At 37.1% G+C, this 24,869-nt stretch overlaps 1 protein-coding gene across 8 annotated transcripts in view; it reads left to right on the forward strand.

Annotated features, from left to right (window-relative positions):
• LOC127812977 (ATP-dependent DNA helicase Q-like 2) overlaps window positions 1–24,869 on the forward strand; it is a 93,680-nt gene that overhangs the window by 59,065 nt on the left and 9,746 nt on the right. For all 8 annotated transcript variants that reach the window (XM_052353602.1, XM_052353603.1, XM_052353609.1 and 5 more), the window contains 4 exons: window positions 443–509; window positions 610–663; window positions 5,006–5,113; window positions 9,701–9,765. In XM_052353602.1, the coding sequence (XP_052209562.1) occupies window positions 443–509; window positions 610–663; window positions 5,006–5,113; window positions 9,701–9,765 (294 nt within the window). The remainder of the gene's footprint in view (window positions 1–442; window positions 510–609; window positions 664–5,005; window positions 5,114–9,700; window positions 9,766–24,869) is intronic.

A 24,869-nucleotide genomic window follows, 5' to 3' on the forward strand; every position in this document is an offset into this window, starting at 1 on the left:
CAGCAATGCAAGTTGTATACAATTAGTTAGGCAACTTGTACTGATTCTACAAGGGCCTTGGCAACCGTCCTTGGCGCCAAAGCCAAGCTGAGGCCATATAAAAGATTGGCCCAGCTCATTTGAATGCATGGATTGATAAATTGAATCAGATATTTTTCCCTCCCAATTCTCTCATTCTCTCTCTGTTTTCTCCCTCTCGACCCTTCCATTCTACTCTCCCTCTCTATTCTCGCAAATTCTCTCTCGTTTCAGAGAGAATTTCCCTTGTCAGATCAAGGATCTGACAGGCTTTTACATTCCCTTCTAAACCTGTATAGCAGTAGTTGTTTTGAGACTATACGGTGCTTGCCCTTGCACCAGTGAGTCATTTCAAATCTTGCTTAGTATTCTGCAATTAACAACTTCTTTAACTTTCATCTCAAACTGATATTTCTCCTTTCAGTCTAAAAGAGAATGCCGTCGAAGTGCTTTCTTCCAGCATTTTAATGAGCCGTTACAGGACTGCAATGGTACTATTTGCTAGTTTCAAAATTATCATTGTTTCTTATGGTTATTGGTTGCATAAACTTGAGGAATGACAAGAGAAAATGCTGTGTTTTTTAATCTCAGGGATGTGCGACAACTGTTCATATTCAAATGTAGTCAAGGAAATTGATGCCTCTGGTATATTTCTTTGACTCAAGAGATGACAGTTTGTTTCTATTTCTTTTATGACCAGTCCTTGTTGATAATGAGCATAAAAGAAGAAAGAAAAGTAAATCAACCTTCTTTGTACTTTTGATCTATCAGCTACAGTTTCAGTTATTTACTTTCACCTGAATGGCAAGTGTACCGTCATAATAACATTTTATTAATTGTGGTTTCCACCAATTAGGCCTTCATTAAGATTGAAGGCATGATTGCTTGTTCATTCGGTTAATCAAGGGACAATGTTCCTATCATGAAAAGTGGGGGGCCATGACCAACACTATGCCCTAATAGAACCGTGGGTTCCACTAGGGAGTAGTCAACCTTAAAACATACAAATATGTGATCAGTACCATCTATATGCAATGACCAACCAAATAGACATCTCATCTGAACAGAATCAATTGAATATTATAAATTGAATGAATAGTCATATTATCATAACAATGTCATCCTAGCATAATACTGTAACTGAATCAGAAGATCTGTATAGGCCAAAAATTCATGCTAATCAAACTTACTATATCAGAATCATGTTATATGCACAGACTAATCAATTGATAAATATGAATACATAATCCCAAATAGTTAGTGTTCTATCCTAAGTGCTGTCGGTGCTACATCCAAGAGCTCGTCTAAGTCATCATATCATCTCACAGGTAATTGCTTCATACTAGGATTACAACACTGTTGAAGTCCAAATGTACGAATCTGAAAGATGTTAAACGAATGGTTTAAGTCGCAACTGATTAGTGAGGGACAAAAAGCATTATTATGTGGGGAAATAAGGGAAAATGCAACAATATTTAATGAACATGTCATGCCAGCATAATTAAATGGGAAAGGGGATAAGATTAAGGGGACAGTTATAAAGGGTGATAATAAAAGAGTTATGCACAGTAAAGGGATTATACTAGCAGAACTAGCAATCAGATTACATAAGAACGTAATGGTGGAGAAAACTGGGTTGCACTTCATAACAATCCCACTGATGTCTAAATCCACATGTGGTGCCTACACATGGGTTTAGCAAGACACCCTGCTAACTAGGTATTATGTGGTGCACCAATAGTTAAACTTTAACTGCAGTTAGCTAACAGTGTTCTAACAAGATACTCCCAAATGACACGGTTGAGAAATAATTAATATAACTTCTACACTTGAAGGTGAACAAAATCCATATATGCAACAATAATGTCAAAACGAGTTACAGAAACTGTCATCAATAGCCAATATGTCCCATAGAAATGTATAACATAATGATCATCAAACTATGACAGTTAAAATGAGTTTTTGTTTCTCCATTTTTATTCATTTTAAATGATGATATTTTGACAAGGTTTGTAATCTTACATAACTAAGAATATGGAAATGCATACAGAAAAGAAATTATAACCCACTCATAGTGATGCATGAAAGAAGTTGTCAAATAAACTAGGTCCTCCTAGGGACATGCCAAATCCACATAAACAAAGAATAAGTAAACACAAAATCAGTAAATGATAAAATAAAAGTGGAACAGACAAAATAACCCCTAACGACCTAAAACTAGATTTCTATTTGAACATCATACTGTAGAGATGGAACAAGGGCAAAAAATGGAGAAAAATTACATACGGTATGCATGATGCCATCATTGGTCAAACTGGTGGGCGGTCGGGTCTAGGCCAATGGGTCAAAATCAATTGCATTGATCAATGAGTCACTAGACTTGGTTCATGGGTCAACAGGTCACTAGACTTGGGTCATAGGTCCACAGGCCACAGATTGGGTCAAGATTAGTTTCATCAGGCTTGACTGAACAGAGGATAAGCATAACAGAGGATAACCAAACTGAACAGGCAACAAGACAAAACTGGATTGAGGATAGGGTTTGATCTGTAGCCAGACAGGGAAGAAAACACCCTAAACCGAAAATTAGGGTTTGAAGAACCCTCGGATGCCACCTCCCTGCGCATAAAGGCACGTGTGTACACCAGCAATGCATGAAAGAGTGCTGATCCCTTCAGTACCAACCATCAAGATGTCAGAGCCTTGTTGCAGGGTTGTTTTGCTGTGGGGGGTTGGGAGGGTCTTGGGTTGAAGGACATTCAGGTTTTATAGAGGGGTTTGATTAATTATAGGTGTAAAGTTTAATATGAGTGAGGAGATCGAATAAACACAGAATATCAGCAACAACAAAAATTGAGGCCGAGGAACCTGAAAGCTAAGTACACACCAGACTGATAGAAGAAATGAGAGAGATGAAAACCCTTAATCTAAAGGTAAATCCCAAACACTGAAAGGACCGCAGAGGGAGGGAGGGAGGGAGATGCCCAGATCTCGGAGAGGACTGACACTACACCAATTTGAAGGCAAAGATCCCCAAATAAAACCAAGCTATTTAATGTACGTGATAAACTCACATGACCAATTCAATGGCATGGAGGGAGGGAGGGGTTTGATTAATGAGGGTTGGGCAAAAAGAAGTAGTGGAACGTCAAATACTTGGGTGTCCTTTGAATATAACAAAATGTACTGAAACAGTGAGTTGAGGGAGGGAGGGAGGGGTTTGATTAATGAGGACTGGGCAAAGCAGTAGTGGAGCATCAAATACACGTGTTTCCATGGAATATAACAAAAGTCAATGAAACAATGAGTTTCTTCAAAACCAGTTAGGAATTTCTGGGGATGTTAAATTATTAAACTTGTATAAATTTTATATAGGCTGTAACTTCTCTTCCAGAAACTTCCTTATTCAATATTTTATTCTTTTCACAGGATGTGGGCCGTGAGTAGATATAGCTGGAGATCTAAATTTAATTTAGCCAACCTTACCTAGTGAGACTAAGGCTTGTAATTGTTGTTGTACTCTTTGCATTGTGCCAAATCCATGTAGAAATTGGTATATGCTGTGCCCAATCAATTTAAGAATAGGAATACACTATGCCAAATCCAGGTAGGTCTGGCAGGAGAGAGCATACAAAGATGAAAGAGATAAAAAAAAAAAAAAAAAAAACAGAAAAACGAGAAAAGGAGAGAGATTAGAGAATCAAGAGAAGGATTGGCAGGAGTGGTTGGTGAGCCTTACCCAATCAGGTTTTTCAAAAGCTTGTAATGTAACAAATTATGATCAGATATTTAATCTCAGTGATATTTTGATGATTTTGGATATTTTGGCACAAAACATCAAAAGATAAAAATGGAAATTTGAAGGTGAATGGTGTGGCAAATTAAACCTTAGGAAGTTACTAGAAAGAAAAAAAACATAAGAAGGATTTGCAGAGGACATGAGGGGCATTTTGGCCAAACATTTCATTTTGAGGTCAATTAACCATAATGAGGTTTAAATGGAGATATGCACAATTTGGGCTAAACTATGATTTTTTGGGCAAATTGAGGAAATAGCCATAAGAATGATGGTGAAATTCCATAGTGTTTTTGAAGTGGGAAATACCAAACTATTGAATTTTGGACACAAAAAATTCAGAAACAACAATATAAAGAGCGTAAAAGTCATTTTGATCCTGATAAATACCAAAAATACATCGGGGATGTTGGAGAAACTCTTTAAGTATTTTGTTAATAAATTAGTATAATAATGAATAAAAAATCAAAATTAATATCCTAGGATTTTATAAAATCTGAGTGGCATACCCTTTGATGAGGATAAGAGATTTTATGAACAATTTGGTTGAATTGGTTGAGAGAAATGAGGGGCAACCTAGGCTTAAAAATTCAAAAAAGTAATCATTCGGGTAGCTGTCTTTCAGAGTAGATTTTGAGCTCTACAAGGGGTCTTTGAGTGTGCCATGAGTTGGAGGTGTTAGAGGACATTTAGGTTTACAAATTTGTTGTTGAGGTTGTGGCCAGAAAGTGAACATTGAAGGTTAAAAATGAGCTCGTCATCATTGCCAGAAAGTGAAGTTGATTGTTGGCCACATTCATGGAAGCTTTTCAGTGACTCCAGCTGCCGTCCAGCAGTGGACCAAGGTGGGTTCTAGTCTCTGAATAGTGTACTAGAAGCTAAGGTTTGTTTGGTCCGCTGGTGACACTCTGGTGGGTGGAAAATCAAATGGAAAAGTAGGAAAAACAAATCATAAAATGCATCCACTGTTTTTGAAGAAAAATAGAGATTTCTTCCACTTGTGGCAAAATTTTCTACATCTAGAGATAAATTCTATATATTTTTCATTTCATATAGTATGCATAATGAGTTGCAAATCATGTTATGTTTGTTTCAAGACATGTTTGATCTATGGCTGTGATTTTTTTTTCAAGCATTGAACATTAAAAATTCTGAATTAACTTGTATGCATAATGTGTTAATAATTTGTAGGGCATGCAAAAGTTATGATATCCTTGCTGCAGGATCTGCAAGACAATGGTCAGAGAATAACAATGTTGCAATTGGTGGACAAGATGAAGGTCAAGCACAAGGATGAAGGTTAGTGCTATTGCCTTGATACATCATTTCACATGCTCAACTGAAGGTAGTAATAGATGGAATTTGGTATCTTGATTTGCACCAGATCTTCGTGGATTAGAAATTAGTAGGAAGCATATGTGAGTAATATTCAGAGTTAAGAATATTGGTTACAGTTTCAACTCTAGTGCTTCTATGATTAGACCAAGCCTGACGAATGAATACTTTTTCCAGAGTGAACAAAACTAACAGCTCTAGCACGATGAGTTTATTAAATGGTTAAGCACCATCTGATCTAGAAGTTTAAGTAGTTAGATAGAGGGTAATTTTATTTTTTATATTATTTTTTTTACTCTTAACATGTCTCCTCACATGTGGCCAAGCTTTTGGTCCAAACACGTGCACTATCTAAATATTGGGTTAGCGGTTAGGTTTGAACATAGGACCTCTGCCTGCTTTGATGCCATATTAAATTGTTAACTACCATCTTGTCTAAAAGTTTAAGCTGTTAGATACATGGTTAATTTTATCTTTTATATTATTATTTTTACTCTTAACAAACTTAACTAGGACTTGAGAAATACCAGCTCTAGCATGGTGCATGTATCAGCACTAACCTGACATAGCAGCATCTAGGCACAAGTATAAAGTTCTGTAAATGGAAAAAGAACATTAGTCATAGCCATGAATATCACCTGTTATTTTCATCAATTATTCAGAGATAAAAGCATCTTTCAACCCTCTACCAACATGTCTAGCAGTTGAAAATGACAAATATCAACTTGAACAGGGAAAGAAATCATTTAGTCTTAAGAATTGAAATCTTTTACTCTGTTTTGCCTTGACTTGTTTCCAGTAACCACATGACATTTGTTAAAGTTTATTTAACAATATAGTGGATAATTTCCCCATTGTTTCAACTCTATCCACGATCAAGTTCCTCCCTGAAATCGTACACAATTTTTACTAATGAAGGACTATTGTGAGTTGAAGTCATTTTGGTTTCTCTCTCTTCAAATATGGCAAAGTAACTACAAGGTATTTTCCTCCAATGTGGAGATAGAAGTTTTTATTCTTTTTTCTTCTTTAACTTGCATTGCTGCCTGCTGAGTAAAGTCCGAATTGCATGGCTATGGAGCTTTTTTTGTTCATCTATATAAATTATCTGAAAAACTGAAATAAATATTATCAAGAAAAAACATGTTCTTAGGGATTTGTTAATTTTGTTTTACAGCATTCATGACCTTCCAAACGCCATTTCTAGTCTGTCCTTTAGTCCAAGCTCTATTTACAGAATATGCTTAGTATGAAAGCACACTTTGTATATTTTGGGTGAAACAGGCAATGTGAGACAAGAAAACAATAGTTCACAGTTTCCTAATAGGTTCCAGGCTAGACTTATCTCTTGACCTGACTGTAGGTGTTAGTTGGATTGGAAATGTAACAGTCTATCCTGGTATGACCTTTGCAATTGAAGGACATCTTGATGATTGTTCACAAGTTATGTCAACATTTCAGTTTGTAAAGTTATGCAGATTGTTTGCTATATTCTGTCAGCACCTCTAAACAAAGAAGCCATTGAGGGGGAGGGTGGGGGGGGGGGGGGGGGGGAGGTGCTAATAACCCCTCTTTCAGAAAGTGATTTTCTCACTAATTTAATATTTCACCAAAGGCTTAGCACATACACCTCAATTTAAGGAGTTCTTATGATCCAAGAGGAGTTAAAGGGAATTTGCATACCCTGTAATAGCTCCTATGGTCCAAGAGGACTCTAGGGGATTTGCATTCCCAAACTTCCCATGAATCTTATCCATAAGATTCTTGCCAATTTTGCCCTAAATGTTTCAACATTATAGCTCTGATTCAAGCTTCGAAGTTTCTTATACCCTGCGCTATATTGAAACCCAAATTGTAACCCCTTAATTTATGACCACCTTAATTGCCTACCAGGACCAACAACAAAAACAACAATCATAAGCCTTAATCTCACTAGGTGGGATTGGTTACATGAATATTAGGCGTCAAGTGCTTAGAATTCATGGTGTTTGATCCAAGGAGTTTTACAGTTGTTGTCAACTACCTAACGCAATCCCCCTCCTTTATCTAAGCTTGCGTGCGGTTGTAAATTGGAGGAACATCTTTAATGTTTTTTCTTCTAACTTTTTTCTTGGTAAGGAGAGGGGATGATGAATAAAGAGTGCAGTATACTTCAACACTGACTATAGAACTGATTTTATCATTTGATCAAGAAGCATTATGCTTAAATGTTTTCTATCATGCAAACTTTTCAATATTTCTTTTTCTTTTTCTTAACAATAATTGAGGTCAACTTCTCTATACTTTGAAGAAGTTTGGAGGATTTGTCAGATTTTTCCTAAACACTTCTGTTGATGTTTCCAATAGAGTTTCAATAGTTCTATCGACATCAACATTTTATTACCTTTGCTAGCGACAATTCAGAACAGGGTTTTTGAAATTTCTCGAGACACTTACCACAAAGGGATCTTATACCCTAGGCACAAAGTGCAAAGCATAGGCATTCACTAGAGTAAAGTGAGGCACAATTGATAAAACAAAATATTTGATTAAAAAGATTTATAATACATAAATAGTAGAAAAGACAAAAACAACAATACTAATCAATGTGGCCTAGTGTCATTGCAAAAAGAGGTTCAAATCCAACATAGGCTATGATACTTGTGGAAAGCTAACTGTGCTGCCATGAAAATCCTATTCTAGTTGTAACATAAACACATTTAAAGGACACGATGATCCTCATTAACCAAAGGACTAATCTAATGATTGTCTCTAGATTTTTAGCCCTCATTATCATCCCCTCTTATGTGCCAGCTTCTATCTCATAAGAAACATGTGTAGAACTTGAAGCCTCCATGTGTATCCTTGTTATGGTCCTACAATTCAACTCCAGTAGCTCTAGCAACATCATCCGATGTCAAATTGTCTTCATCAGTAAATACTAGGTCATTCTTGGCACAATCTTCTACCCTCTTTTCAGTTAAACACTCATTACTATCATCTATATCTTTCAAGCAAATGGTACATTCATAAATGAAGTTACTAACAATATGATAATAAAGTTCATATTAAGTTTCATGATTTTTATTGTTTGGTTTCTTTAAATAGCCATACTTTCAAACACCAATAAGTAAATCTGTTGGACAAAATATCAAATAGTCAAAAACCAAAAGAAAAGGCACCAGATTTCTTTTTCACAATAAAAAAAATGTGCTCCCAAATAAGATCTAGTTTGGAGACAAAATAGGGAGTAGGAACACACAGAGGGAGAGAGAGAGAGGAGATAGATGAATAGAAAAAGAATAAAAGAATAGTATATGAGAGGATAAGAGAAGAAGTGATGAGGGAGAAATAAATGATAACTAAAAAGAATAGCTACAGATAAAAAAGGCTAAAAGATTTATGATTTATACCTGGTGGTTGGTGGTGTGATTGATGTGTCTTCTGTTTCAGATCTGGCCCCCTTGATTTGCAGCCTTCAGCTTTTTCCCTCTGTTTTGTTTTTGTTATTTGACGAGGGAAGGAACTTTTTGATCTCTTTCCTTATTCCTATTGTATATGATTAGGAAAATGTAGGAAGTGATGCAACAAATCTACAAGTCACATAAGTTATTTTTAAACAGATCAATCAGAAATAGGGCAAGCAACTTTCTGACTTTTATTTACTTGTTTTTATTATATTTATTATAAGGAAAACATAGGGAATGGTTTAGCAAACGTTTTAGTGACAGGATTTTAAACTGGCCAATCAAAAATAAGGCTAGCAATTTTTTCACTTCCTTTTACTTATTTCTATTGTATATATCATGAGGAAAACATGGTGCAGCAAACCTTTAGGTGACGCACTATGTTTTTAAAAATAAAGCATGCTTTGTATGCCTTTGAAATTAAGGGTGAGGTCCTCCTGCGCACTTTTAAGTGCCTAATAATTTGCCTCGCTTTACTTTGGAGAAATGGAAAGGCTTCTGAGCTTTTTGCAGCATACCTTCAATAATGTTGGTCTAAACATTCTTTGTTAAGCTGAACTCATCATTGTTTCAGTTACCTGAAAATGCGTTAACATAATATTCTACAATTTATCACAAGTATATAAATTTTGATTGGAATGGGTTCTAGACTTCTAGATGTGAAAACAGTATCTTTGCAAACAAGGGTAAGGTTATGTACAAAATGAACCTCAATCATCTTGTCAAAGTAGGGACCCTGGATCCTCATGCACCAGAGATACCTGTTTTTATTATAAGCAATAAATTTGAAATTTTCTATGCTTCTCCTTTTTTGTAATGTTGTATACCAGATGATGAAAACATGTTTGGGGAAATTTTTTAATGGAAGTAAACACAATTGGAGTTTTATTTTTAATATTCACTGATATATTGAGATCAAACGAGCTCTCTTGTTCTCCTCCTGACTTAGGTCAATTTATAAACTTGCAAGTAGTGTCTTAGAAACATCTGTTGTTATGCTCTTCTAACCATTAGTTAAATTAGGTTTTTGTTCTGTTAGTAATTGTTGAAGCCCATTTGTGAACGTCCATATAGACCATTTACCTTTCTTGTTATGATGGTTCAGGTGCTGAGATAAATAAAGATGAATTAGAGCAACTTGTGATTCAGCTTATAGTAGACCGTGTTCTGGTAAGGACCTTGATTCTTCAAAAATCATATCCTGGACCCTAGTTGCATTCAAATTAGATAAGATGAAAATTCAAAATTGCAAAATACTTCATTGATAATGGATTTGAGTTCCAATAGGGAACTTCATTTTAATATGCATTGCTAAACTGCATTATTTATGCATGGGATTTCATTTATTAGTATATCTACCAAATTTTATCTCAATTAATTTCAAGCAAAATTAACCTGGAAATTTTTTCAGTAAATGGGGGTGGTCTTGCATATGCTGATGAGATGATGTGATCAGCATGGAAATTAGATCATAAAAACAGTAGCATTCTTGTATTGTGCCAAACAAGTGATGGATATACAGATATGAAATCAGATGAGTTTATTCTGCAATATTGATATGTTTTGGTTGCTGCAAAGCAAATCACTTCCATTTGCATCCCAGCCGGGTGGCTAACTAGATGTGGTCATTTTGTAGAAATGGAATCTCCCTTCCCTACAAACCAAATCCAATTTATAGCCTGACAAGTTTACTTGTTTGCTGGAAATATTGCTGGAAATATGCTCAAATTAAGGAAGATTTGTCCTTGATCCTAGAATATTCTAGGATTTAAGCTTTATGTAAATATTATGTAAATATAGTAAGTCAAGGATGTAGATTAGGATGCTATCAATATTTAGTTTATTTTCTTCCTTTTTTGTTTATAATCCTCCCCTTAAAAGAGGATGTTGTTCTTGCTCATTGTAATCAATTAAGACAAATTGTCTTTGATTATTTTTAAGATGGTATCAGAGTTGGATTAAATCACAACCATCCATTCCGTGTGAGGCCCTTCTTGCGACCGCTTGCACCTCTCTATTGGCTGCTGACGCTTGGATCCGGCAACTTTCGGCTCTTCCCAGCCATCGCCAAGCTCAGATCTACTGGTTGCGGCCACCCAAGGTTGTCTTCTTTGTTGCTTTCGCCATTGTCAATTGCCAGGTCGCTTTCTACCTCCTGCGAGTGCAAGTTTTTGCTGGGTAAGTGCAAGTTCACCATTCAGGACGGTGGCGCCCACTCCAATTGGGTTGGTTGTGTTTGTTTCAGCCATCACCGATTGCTTGCGGCCTCTCTACCTTGACCGCCTACTGCTTGCTGGCATCTTACATCGGCAGCCACCAATCAGATCTTGGTAACCCTGTTTGCTGCCTTTCCTTCTTGTTTTTTTCCACTCCCAACGTGATAAGTTATGTCAGAAGTCACTTTCGAAACCACCCTAAACCCTGTCGCTGCCATCCAAACAAAACATCCAGCGACTCAGCCAAACCATTCTAGCACCCATTCTGTCCAAATCACCACCATTCATTTAAATGGTGATAATTTTCTTCGTTGGTCTCAATCTGTCCGGATGTATATTCGCGGGTAAGGAAAAATTGGCTACATTACTGGAGACAAGAAGGAACTTGCAGTGGATGACCCAGCACACTCCGTTTGGGATGCTGAAAACTCTATGGTCATGACATGGCTGGTCAATTCCATGGATGAAGATATCAGTTCCAATTATATGTGTTATTCTACTGCAAAGGAATTGTGGGATAATGTAAATCGGATGTACTCTGACCTAGGTTACCAATCTCAGGTTTTTGAGTTGACTTTAAGCTGGGAGAGATTTGGCAAGGAGCTAATTCTGTTACTAAATACTTCCATTCATCGAAGAGACTGTGGCAAGATCTTGACCTCTTCAACACTTATGAGTGGAAATCTACTGAAGATTGCAACCACCACAAGAAAATGGTTGAAGATGGCCGTATTTACAAGTTCCTTGCTGGCCTTAATATTGAGTTCGATGAGGTGCGAGGGAGGATTATTGGCCGATCTCCCCTTCCTCCTATTAGTGAAGTGTTTGCTGAGTTTAGAAGAGAAGAAAGCCGAAGGAGTGTCATGCTCGGCAAAAAAACTGTTGGTGAGTCAATTGAAAATTCTGCCTTGTTTACTGATACTGCTGCCTACAAAGGCTGCAAATTACCAGTGTAGGAGCAATGAGCGACATCGGGTCTGGTGTGACCATTGCAACAAGCCACTCCATACTCGTGAGACTTGCTGAAAAATTCATGGCAAACCTGCCAATTGGAAGAGTAACAAGCAAGGAGACAAGAACAGTAACCGTGGGGTCCCTATTGCGAATGAGCTTAACACAGGTCCCTTCAACAAAAAACAGATTGATCAACTCTTGAAGCTGTTGCAATCTAGTTCCTCATCTGGTATTCCTAGTGTTTGCAAGGCATACACAGGTAGAAAACCTAAAGCTCTTTCTTGTCTACATTCCTCTCCATGGGTTATTGATTCTGGAGCCTCCGATCATATGACTAGTTCTCCTTATTTATTTAATACCTATTCTCCTTGCTCTGGCAATGAAAAAATTAGAATTGTTAATGGTAGTTTTTCATCTATTGCAGGAAAATGACTTATTAAACTAACCGTGAAAATTAATCTCCATTATGTTTTTCATGTTTCTAACTTGGTCTGCAATCTTTTGTCTGTTAGTAAACTTTGCAAAGATTTTAACTATCGTGTTACGTTCTTTGAATCCCATTGTGAATTTCAGGACCAAAACTTGGGGACGATGATTGGGCATACTAGGATGATTGAAGGTCTTTACTATGATGAAATTTCTTCTAGTAATAAAAAAGCTCAGGGCTTTAGTAGTACTAGTTCAATTCCTGTTCAAGACACAATTATGCTATGGCATCTTAGACTAAGAATAACATACTTACACTAGGACATCCTAGTTTTGCCTATATGAAACGTTTATTTCCTGAATTATTTAAAAGAATGGATTGTTCTCCTTTTCAATGTGAAAGTTGCATTTCGGCAAAAAATCATCGTTCTACATATTTACCAAAACCCTACCAAGCATCCAAACGTTTTTATATAATTCATAGTGATGTTTGGGGTCCATCTAAAATTTCTATTCTATCTGGAAAAAAATGATATGTTACCTTTATAGACGATCATACCCGTTTGTGTTGGGTTTATTTGATGCACAAAAAATTTGAAATGGAATATTTATTCAAAAACTTTTACACTATGATTGAAAACCAATTTCAAACCAAAATTGGCATTTTACACTCTGATAATGGCACCAAGTATTTCAATGAGCACTTGGGGGATTTTTTGAAAATCAAAGGTATTCACCACCAGTCTACTTGTCGGTATACTCTTCAACAAAATGGCATTGCTGAACGTAAAAATAAACATTTACTCGAAGTAGCACATGTCATCATGTTTTCTATGCATGTTCCAAAATATTTATGGGGCGAAGCTGTTTTGATGGCATCCTATTTGATAAATAGGATGCCTACTAAAGTATTAAAGTACCAAACACCCCTTGAGTGCCTAAAAGACATTTTTCCCAACACTAGATTACATTCAGACCTCCCCATCAAAGTTTTTGGATGTATTGTGTATGTTCATATACCTACTCAATTTCGCTCAAAACTTGATCCTCGGGTTGTCAAATGTGTTTTCGTGGGTTATATCTCTCATAAAAAAGGCCATAAGTGTTATGATCCTCTCACAAAAAAGATCCACGTGAGTATGGATGCCTCATTTGTTGAAAACAAACCCTATTTTACCAAAAATTCCTTTCAGGGGGAGAAACATGAAGCTGAAGACAATTTTTGGGATGTTTCTGTCCCCCTTCCAAATGCAATCTATCCTACTCAGGAACCACATGTTTCTGATAATGGTCACTTAGGAGATTCTGGTTCTTTGATGCCAAGTAAAGGGGTTTTTCAAGCAGGAGGAGAATTACTACAAACTGATCATAATGATCTAAATTCTGAACTTCAGGTTTATACCAGGAAGAGATTTCATCAAAAGAAAAAAAAAACTTGAATGTCAATTCTGCACAAAACTAGTCTGAAAACCCGAGAAATGGCACTGTAAGTTCAAGAAATCCCACTTCAACTTCTAGTCCTCGTCCTTCAACTTTACCTAATAGTTCCCAAATTGATTCTTCAACTATTTCCAATCATTTACCTATTATTTCTAATCTTGATATTCCTATAGCAATTAGGAAAGGTGTTAGAAGTTGCACTAAATATTCTATTGTTAAATATCTCTCCTACCATAGACTATCAAAGAATCATAAGGGTTTCACATCTAGGATTTCACACTTGTTTGTGCCAAGGAATATACAAGAAGCTTTGGATGATCCAAATTGGAAATTAGCAGTTATAGAGGAGATGAGTGCTCTAAGGAGAAATGGCACTTGGGAGATAGTTAACTTGCCCAAAGACAAAAAAATAGTAGGGTGTAAATGGGTGTTTACAATAAAATGCAAGGCTGACGGGAGAGTTGATAGGTACAAAGCCAGACTGGTGGCTAAAGGCTTCACCCAGACTTATGGGATTGATTATTAGGAGACCTTTGCTCATGTGGCAAGAATAAACTCTATCAGAGTTCTTTTGTCTCTTACAGTAAATTCAGATTGGCCTCTACGCCAACTCGATGTAAAAAATGTGTTTCTTAATGGTGATCTTGAAGAGGAGGTCTTTATGAGTTTGCCACCGGGATTTGAAAATAAACTTGGGAGTGACAAAGTATGTAGACTGAAGAAATCCCTGTATGTTCTCAAATAGTTTCCAAGAGCATGGTTCGAACGCTTTGGAAAGGTAGTTACCAGTTATGGCTTCCTTCAAAGTCAGGCAGATCACACTATATTTTATAAAAATAATGCTATTTTGCCCGAATTGGTTGACGTACAGGATGACTAAAAACATTAAAAGACAAAAATATCCTCATCTTAAAATTACTATTTCACCTCGAAATACGCATCCAAATAAAAGTCGGGCGGACTTCATCATCGATGAAGTCCGCCCGAACTGAACGGGGTTGAAGTCCGCTGCCCAACAGCGGGCAGGTTGCTGGGCAGATGAAATCCACCCTAATAACAGAAGGCGGACTTCATTTAAAATGAAGTCCGCTGCTGCGGACTTCAATTTAATTATATTTTATATTATAATTATAATTTTAATTTAAGTTAATTTTTATATTATAATTTTAATTATTTTTTTATTTTAATTTTTATTTTAATAGCAGTGTGTTGGGCGGACTTCATCTTAGATGAAGTCCGCCGAACTTTGGCCAAGCGGGTTTCATTCCGTTCGGTCATCCCGTGCGTCAATTGTTTGGGCACTGTAGCACGACTCATTTTATAAACACTCAAAAGATGGTAAAGTTGATTTTGATTGTTTATGTTGATGACACTATTTTAACTAGTAATATTGAGACAGAGTTAGTAGTCCTCAAGCAGAAACTTGCAAAGGAGTTCCAAATCAACGATCTGGGGATCCTAAAATACTTTATTGGAATGGAGTTTACAAGATCCAAAGAAGGCATTTTTGTCAATCAGAGAAAATATGTTCTTGACCTTCTTGGAGAAACAGGATTACTTGGCTGTAGGGTGTCAGAAACTCCCATTGAGCCTAATGTGAAACTATATGCTGCCAAAGCTGAAGAAGTAAAGGACAAGAAACAATATCAGAGACTTGTGGACAGATTAATCTACTTGTCTTATACACGACCTGACATTGCTTTTGCAGTGAGTATGGTGAGTCAATTTATGCACTCACGAGGGCCAAAGCATTTTGAAGCAGTCTACAGAATCCTAAGATATCCGAAAGGGACTCCTGGAAGAGGCTTACTGTTCAAGAAATATGGCCACCTATAAGTTGAGATCTACACTGATGCAGATTGGGCAAGAAGTGTTAATGATAGGAGATCTACTTCAGGCTATTATTCTTTTGTTGGGGGAAACCTAGCCACCTGGCGAGGCAAAAAACAAAATGTTGTGGCTAGAAGTAGTGCAGAAGCAAAGTTGAGAGCTGTTGCTCATGGAATCTATGAGGGAATGTGGATCAAAAGGATACTTGAAGAGCTGAAGTTTCCTCAGTCAAAACCTATAAAAGTCTATTGTGACAACAAGGCTACCATCTCTATTGCTCATAATTCGGTGTTGCATGATCGTACAAAACATATAGAAGTGGACAAACATTTCATCAAGGAGAAGCTCGATACTGGAATAATATGCATGCCATATCTTCCAACAATTGAACAAATTGCTGATGTTCTAACCAAGGGTCTTCACAAGAAGCAATTTGATAAATTTATTGGCAAGCTAGCTATGGAAGACATCTACAAGTTAGCTTGAGGGGGAGTGCTGGAAATATTGTTGGAAATATGCTCAAATTAAGGAAGATTTGTCCTTGATCCTCGAATATTCTAGAATTTAAGCTTTATGTAAATATTATGTAAATATAGTAAGTCAAGGATGTAGATTAGGATGCTGTCAATATTTAGTTTATTTTTTTTCCTTTTTTGTTTATAATCCTCCCCTTAAAAGAGGATGTTGTTCTTGCTCATTGTAATCAATTAAGACAAATTGTCTTTGATTATTTCTAAGATTGTTACCTAACAAATTTTGGTATCAATATTCCATCATTCGATGGGTCTATCGTCTAGGTTATTACTTCCTGTGGCAGGGCACCTTCTACTATCCTTTTATTATGCTGGCTACTGGTGTGGTTCCTTACGTTTGGCCCATCTTTTTGACCCATTTTGGTCTTGAAAAACTCTCCTAAAGATAGCCCTCTAAGGTGGGGTATAAACCCATGGTGCTGCACTATCAATTCTAGGGTTGAATTTGGTCCACTTGTCATGTATAGCCCATAGACTTTCTTGAGGTTTGTCAACTAACTTTATTAGGCCCATATATCTATCCAACGTGCATTCTGTAAGCATCTTAGCCCATATAGGTTCAATATGCATTTTTAAACAATTTAGGCCCAACATGCCATGGCCTTTGGCTCATAGTTAAAATGGGATGAGTGTGAGCTCATTAGCCTGCCGCCTTTGGGCTTTAGTTTGGGTTGTCTTTTAAGATTCGATCGTCCTCACAACATTGCCTTTTATCTCCCTCATTTTTGCTCCATTAAAACTTCTTAAAGTTGTCCTAAGTCTACTTTGTCTAGAACTTCATTAACCATGTCTTGCAATTCTTTGGAATCTAATAAATAAACCTGCCTGATGGTATTACTTCTCTGTTAATCTATAAGAGGAAATCTATAAATCTCCATCTTCTATGGAAATGTTTGACCGCTACTTCTTGATTGATGCAATCTTTTATATATGGTGATAAAACTTTAGCAAGAAAAATCATGTATATTTAACCACCATAAGTGGGTGATGCAAGGGAAAGAATTCACAATGAATTTGAGGGTGTTGGAGCTAGGAGGATGTGATATCGTCCTGGGAGTTGATTAGATGTGGACGGTTAGTCCCTTAACATTTGATTTTAATAAATTGGAAGTTACAGTGGACATTAAGGGCAAGAAACTGACCTTGGTGGGCAGCCTTGAAACAGCGGAGTGTAAGTTGATCTCTGGCAAGAAGTTACAGAAACTATTGAAGAAGAGGAAGGTTCAGATCTCTCAAATGTTCTCCATTCTAGCTATGGAGATAGAAGAGGAGTGTACGGAAGGGAGGCATAGCAAGAGGGAGAAGATAGCCCCTACAGAGCCCTTCAAGGAGGTAACACATTTTGACGCTTTACAGTTACTATTGATTGAATTTAAGGATCTCTTTGTTGAGCCTACATCCCTACCCGAACCTTAGATCATTCCATTCATCTTAAACCAAATTCAGAACCAGTAAACATCAGACCTTATCGATATTCCCCTATACAAAAGACCGAGATTGAAAAACAAGTCAAACAAATGCTAGCCTCCTCAATTATATTGACTGCGCCTACCCCTTGTGTAATGGGGCGGAGGAGATTGTTGGCCATCTATTTTTCCGATGCTCATTCAGCTCGGCAATCTGGGAGCATATAAGAACATGGATAGGCATCTCTAGAGGCATGACTTTGGTCCCCAGTGCCCTCAAATGGCTGTACAAAAAAGCTAGAGGATCCTCTTGGATATGCAAGGCTAAGAAAATAACCTTGGCTTGCTCGGTCTACCAAATTTGGGTAGCTAGGAGTCGTTTAATTTTTTATTTTGTTCAGCCTTTTGTGGAGGGGCTAATTCATATGTTCAAAACCTTTGTATACAAAGTAATGTTTACTCTGTATCCTTATGTTTTGGACCATTGTGAAGGCCTTGTTGTTGGCCTTTAGGTTTTGGTTGTTAGCCATGTTTCCTGGGTACGCTGAGTGATTACTTGTACATTTGATCATTTATACATATTTATCGATTTGATCAGAAAAGAAAAAAAATTATTCAACCTAGCCAAAGTCCTTTTGCCTCACCTATCCTACTTGTCAAGAAAAAGGATGGCACATGGAGATTCTACGTGATTACCGCTAACTTAACACCCTTACCATCAAGAACAAATTCTCTATTACCTTCATAGAAGACTTGTTGGATGAACTCAATGGAGCAACCATTTTTTCTAAACTAGACCTGCGGTCAGGATACCATCAAATCAGAATGAATCCTTCCAACACCCCTAAAACAGCTTTCCGCACTTACCAAGGCCTATATGAATTCCTTGTCATGCCTTTTGGGCTTACCAATGCCCTAGCCACTTTTCAAGCTTTGATGAACCAACTGTTTGCACCTTACTTGAGAAAATTTATACTAGTTTTCTTTGATGACTGTTGAAAAGAATGTGACATTAAGATAGTATTGGTGTCCATTATTTTCTATTGAGTTGAGTTGATAAACTTCCGCACATAAGCTACTCTCTCTATCTTTGTTTCTTAAGATTCTATGCCCTAGTCTTTCCATTTTACATGGTATCAGAGCCACACCTATGGCCTCGGTACACGAGAATTGTTCCTCCTCTACCTCTCCTCCTATTCGTTCTACATCCAATATTTCGTCCATGTCTCAATTTGATTTTGTAGCAATGTCTAAAGCCTTCAGTTTCATTCCTCTGAAACTTGACTCGAAGAATTATATCTTTTGGAAGGCTCAGATTTTAGCCACAGTCCAAGCCTTTGATCTCATTTCATTCTTGAACAAATCTTCTTCTCCTTCAAAGTACATAATTGACTCCATGTGCAATAATCCAACAGTGAATTTTGAGGTGAATCCATAATATATGAGCTGGCTCCGATCTGACCATCTGCTTCTCGGATGGCTCTTCTCCACAATTATTAAAGAAGTGTTAGCGTAGGTGATTCAATGTGAATCATCTGCCGAGGTATGGTTCTATCTAAAAAAATTATATGCTAGACAAACTATAGCCAAGTCTTTTCAGTTAAAACAATAGCTGAGGTCTGTTAAAAAGGAGAATTTATCAATTAATGACTATGTCTTAAAGCTTAAGACTATAAGTCATTCTCTAGCAGCTATAAGAGAACCTTTGAGTGATAATGAATTGCTTCTTGCTATTCTAAATGGTTTAGATCACGATTATGATACTGTTGTGAACTTGATAACCTATCAGATGGACGATATAGATCTGGAGAAGGTCCAATATTTGTTGCTTATGCATTAACAACGTTTGGCGGTTAAGAATGTGCCTCAATCGTCTCTACATTTTGAGTCAATGTCATTTAATATGAATGTTAATGTGGCCTCACATCAAAGTAATGAAAATTTTGGTTATAGTCGAGGAGGATATTCATAGAGAGGAGGAGGCTCGAGTTTTAGAGGAGGCAAAGGTCGAGGCAGGTCTTCAAATCGAAAGTTCTATTGTCAGTTGTGTGGAAAGCTAGGGCATTTTGTAGATAAGTGTTATTATTGCTTTGATCGAAACTTTACTCGAGTGAACAATCAAACTATTGGTAGACCTACTGGGAATTTTAATACTGGAAATCAATTCGATTCAGGTGCTTATATGGCCACCTTTAGTGATTCTAATAGAGCCTACACTAATGAGAATGGATCAGTGACAGGCTCACAGTTTCATACTATTCCAGAACAGTTTGTTCCTCAACAATCCTCTCTTTCTGATCCAGCCTGCTTTGTGGACTTAGGAGCCACAAACCACATTACTTTGAGCCTGAACAACCTGTCCCTTCATTCACCTTATCATGGTGGGGACAAAGTCACCATAGGCAATGGTAAGCAGTTGTCAATTACTCATGTTGGTTTAGGCATTTTAAGTACCACTTCAAATTCGTTTCTTTGTATACCTAATATTCTTCATATTCGTAGTATACATAAAAATCTTCTTAGTGTCTCTCAACTTACTAAAGACCATAATGTGGCGGCTGAATTTCATTCTAATGTCTGTTTTATTAAGGACAAAGGATTTGGGGCAGTTCTTCTACGGGGACACCTTAAGGATGGGCTATATCAACTAGTTCCAGCGTCTTGTTCCATTGCAACCAGCACTCAAGCCCAATCCCTAGAGCCAATTCCTATTAATTCAGCTGTTACTTCATGTAATTCTGCCAGAGCATTTAAAGGACGGTTTTCATTTGTTCAAGAATTGTCAAAATATGTTTGTATGGCTCAAAATACTAATAGTTGTCAAGATTGGCACAATAAGTTGGGTCATCCTTCATTGAATGTACTGCAAAAAGTATTGAATAAAATTGGAGTTTCTTGTTCATCTTCCAATTTGTCTTTTTGTGATTCTTGCGAAGTAGGTAAATTGCATCAACTTCCTTTTGCTTCTCATGAGATCACTGCTATTCTTCTGTTACAGCTTGTGTATTCTGATCTCTGGAGATCTGCTCCTATATTGTCTATGAAGGTTTTCGATACTATATCATTTTTGTAGATGCTTATACTAGATACACTTGGTTATATCTTTTAAAACTCAAATCAGATGTCTTGTTAGTGTTCAGTACCTTTCATAAACGGGCTGAAAATCAGTTTCAAACCAAGCTTCAAGCTTTGCAAACTGACAATAGGGGGGGGGGGGGGGGGGGGGAATGCTGTGCATGTTTACCCTATCTTCATAACAATTGTATTCAACCTAGGTTTACATGCCTTCACACTCATCAACAAAATGTGATTGCTGAAAGAAAGCATAGGCATATAGCTGAAATGGGGTTGACACTATTGGCCCATGCCAAAATGCCTTCAAAGTTTTGGGTAAAAGCCTTTCTCACTGCCGTTCAAGTGATCAATCTTCTACCCTCCACATCTGTTCAGTCTCGGGTTCCTTTTGAAATGTTATATCAAAAACCTCCTAACTATCATTTACTTAAGCCTTTTGGTTGTGCTTGTTTCTCGTTGCTTCGACCTTATAACATGCATAAATTTGAGTTTCACTCAACCAAGTGTATCTTTATTGGATATAGTTCCACTCAAGTTGGTTACAAATGTTTACATCCATCTGGTCACATATATACTACTCGACACGTTCAATTTAATGACCAGGACTCTCCTTATTCAACTCTGTTTCCTTCATCTCATGGGACTGCTGACTTGTCTACAAGTTCAAATTTTTGCAATCCTATTACAGAGTTTCTTTATCCTATTGTTTCTTCCTCCTCTTCTTGCAAGTGCCCCGTAGTTGCTCCTTCCCCACATCCAGTCCGGAATACTTCAGACAATTCTAATCATTCTGACACTTCTAGTCCTATTGCCACCACATCATCTCCTTTGCATTCTACACCTCTTGCTCCACCTATCTCTAAGATTTCCAAATATAAAACTGCTCCAGCTCCATCAGTACACCCTATGCTTACTCGTCTCAAGTCCAGACAACTTGTGCATACCTCTCCTCGTGCCTTAGTGAGCTCACTTGAGCCAACGTCCATTAGTGAGGCTCTTTTAGACTCACGATGGGTTAAAGCCATGGAAGAAGAATATACTGCTTTACAAAAGAATAATACTTGGGAGTTGGTTCCCTACATTGTTGATATGAATTTTGTTGGAAACAAATTGGTTTTCCGGGTGAAGTTTAAGCCTGATGGATCTGTTTTAAAGTATAAAGCCTGGCTAGTTGCAAAGGGTTTTCTTCAAAATCCATGTGTGGACTATGTTAGTGGTTAAGGCACCCACAATTCGGATTCTGTTTTCTCTAGCTGTGTCTTTTGGCTGGGAAATTCAGTAAGTGGATGTGAACAATGCATTTTTGAATGGTGATTTAGTTGAGACAGTGTATATGGCTCAACCAGAGGGATTTGTGAATGTTTCCAAACCAACTCATGTTTGCCGATTAATAAAGTCTTTATATGGGTTGAAACAAGCTCCTCGAGCTTGGTATAATGAACTGAAGGAAGCCTTACTTAACTGGGTGTTCGGTCAGTTTCTGATGCTTCTTTATTCATAAAACGGACAAATGATTATGTGCTATTTGTGTTTGTATATGTAGACGATATACTTCTTACTGGCTCTAGTTCTGCTACTCTTAAGGCTTGTATTCATGATCTCGATTGTCAATTTGCATTGAAAACTCTAGGAGCTGTCAATTACTTTCTAGGGTTTGAAGCCTACCAGAACAAAGATGGTCTTTATCTTACACAAACCAAATATGTTGTTGATCTTTTATAGAAAGCTGGTATGGAGACTGTGGAAGAGTAGTTACTATTGCTTCTTGTATTTGTTTCTTATTTAAAATTCTGTTATTTGTTAAGTCATGTTGTTTTCTGTTAGGCGGTTGCTTTTGTCTTTCATTTTGTATATAAGGACATTCTAAGTCCTTTGTCATTAGTGATTGTAACTTTCTATTTTCTTAATATCAATCTACTCGAGGTCTTCTTCATCTTAGTTTTCTTTTTGTTCGACCTTGAAGCTCTTGCTTCATGGTATCAGAGCCACACTAACTCGCGCCAATGGCTTCTTCTCACACCGTGAGCTCCTCTTTGCTGCCTTGTTCTAATTTTGTATTGTCGTTGACATCACAGTCGGACTTTACAGCAATAGCTAAGGCATTTAGCTTTATTTCAATCAAATTGTATTCCAGCAACTATTTGTTCTGGAAAGCTCAAATTTCAATGACGATTAGAGCGTTTGACTTGCAACAATATATCAACAAGGCTCCAACACCTGCACAATACATTTGCGATCCAGATAATCCATATCGTGATGCTCAGGTGCTGAATCCTGACTATATTAGTTGGATCAGATCAGATCAACTACTCTTAGGCTGGCTATTTTTGACTATGGAAATAGATGTTTTGGCGCAAGTCATACACTATGAGTCTTCATCTGATGTTTGGAGTGTTCTCGAAAACTTATATTCACAACAAACGGTTGCAAAATCATTTCAATTAAAACAACCATTAAGATCTATGAAGAAGAATGATTTGTCAGTCAATGATTATATTCTGAAACTTAAAAGTATCGGACATGCTTTAGCTGCTATTGGAGAGCTGTTGAATGATAGAGAATTGTTGATGGCCATTTTGTATGGCTTGGATAGTGATTTTGAGACTGTTGTAAGTCTAATCACATATCAGATGGATGATATCGATATAGACAAAGTGCAATATCTCTTATTAATGCATGAACAACGACTTGCTGTTAAGAATGCCTCTAGTGTTTCCTCCATCTATAACATTGGATCTGCTAGTGTCAATTTAACCTCAAAGTGGACAAAGGACAATTCTGGAGCGTCTAGAGGTGGTGGTGGCTCTAGAGGAGGAAATTATAGAGGTGGAAATTATAGAGGATGAGGACGTGGCCAGTCCTTTGGTCGAAGGATGTATTGTCAACTTTGTGGACGGCTTGGTCATTTGGCTGACCGTTGTTATCATCAGTTTGATCAGAATTTTCAAGAGCTCTTTATTATCTCCTAATCAGAATTCTAATTTCGGTTCCTCTCAGTTTGGTAGAGGAAATGGTGCTTTGGTTCACAATCCTCAATCATTTGTGGCTCATCCCATTAGATCTAATGAAGCCTACTTAGCTGATAATTCTGAGACTTACTATGGCAGTTTGCCATCATCTTCAGATATGTCCTCTTCATTCTCTTCTCCTCAATTCTCTCCTGCATCAACCTCTCATGGTGATGCTTCATGGATTGTGGACTCGGGTGCTACAAATCACATCACTTCCAATTTAAACAATCTATTCCATTCATTCTCCTTATGGTGGCAATGATAGAGTTGCAGTTGGCAATGGTAAGAAGTTACCTATATTTCATGTTGGCTCTAGTCACTTATGCACACAAACTTCTCCTCAAACTTCCTTGTCTTTATCTAATGTGTTGCATGTTCCTTCTATGCAACAAAATCTTATTAGTGTTTCTCAATTAACTAAGGATCATAATCTAATTATTGAATTTCATGCTGATTCTTGTTTTGTTAAGGACAAGGAGTCAGGTCGTGTGCTGCTTTGAGGGATTCTTAGAGATGGATTATATCATTTTGTTTCAACTTCCAGTTCTACCTATTCTAAATCAGTGTCTAATTTTGTTTTCAAGTTAAGTATACTAGCAGCTTCCTTGTCAAGAAAGATTGAAGTTGCTTCTTTGCTTGTAGATTGTCTTTCTTCAAATAAATGTAAAAGACCAGTTTTGTCTACTGAGTCTTCTGTTCGTATTGTTTCATATGTTTCTAAAGTTTGTTAGCAGTGGCATGCCAAATTAGGGCATCCTTCTTTACATGTACTTCGACTTGTATTGAATAAAATTGGTCTTCCTTGTTCAAGTTCAAATTCAAATATGTCTTTTTGTGATTCTTGCAAAATAGGCAAAATGCATTAACTTCCTTTTGATGATTGCATGATTACAGCTAAAACTCCTCTCGAACTTGTTTATTCTGATCTTTGGGGACCAGCACCAGTGCTTTCTACTGAGGGATTTAGATATTATATTGTTTTTGTCGATGCATTCACTAGGTACACATGGTTATATCCTTTGAAGTTAAAGTCTGATGCCTTAGCCATTTTCAAAACCTTTCATAAGCTTGCTGAACTTCAGTATAGTACCAAACTCAAGGCCTTTCATACTGATAATGGTGGTGAGTTCAAAGCTTTCATACCTTATTTGATTGTTTGTGGCATTCAACCTAGATTTACTTGTCCCTATACACATTAACAGAACGATGTGGTTGAACGTAAACATCGCCACATAGTGGGTCTTACCTTATTAGCTCATGTCCATATGCCCTTAAAGTTTTGGGTAGAAGCATTTGCTACTGCTGTTCATATCGTTAATCTTTTACCAGCTTCTACCTTAAAGTTTCAGTCACCATTTTCAGTTCTTTATTGTAAAGAGCCTG

Source organism: Diospyros lotus, chromosome 11, assembly GCF_014633365.1.
Source record: "Diospyros lotus cultivar Yz01 chromosome 11, ASM1463336v1, whole genome shotgun sequence".
NCBI lineage: Eukaryota > Viridiplantae > Streptophyta > Magnoliopsida > Ericales > Ebenaceae > Diospyros > Diospyros lotus.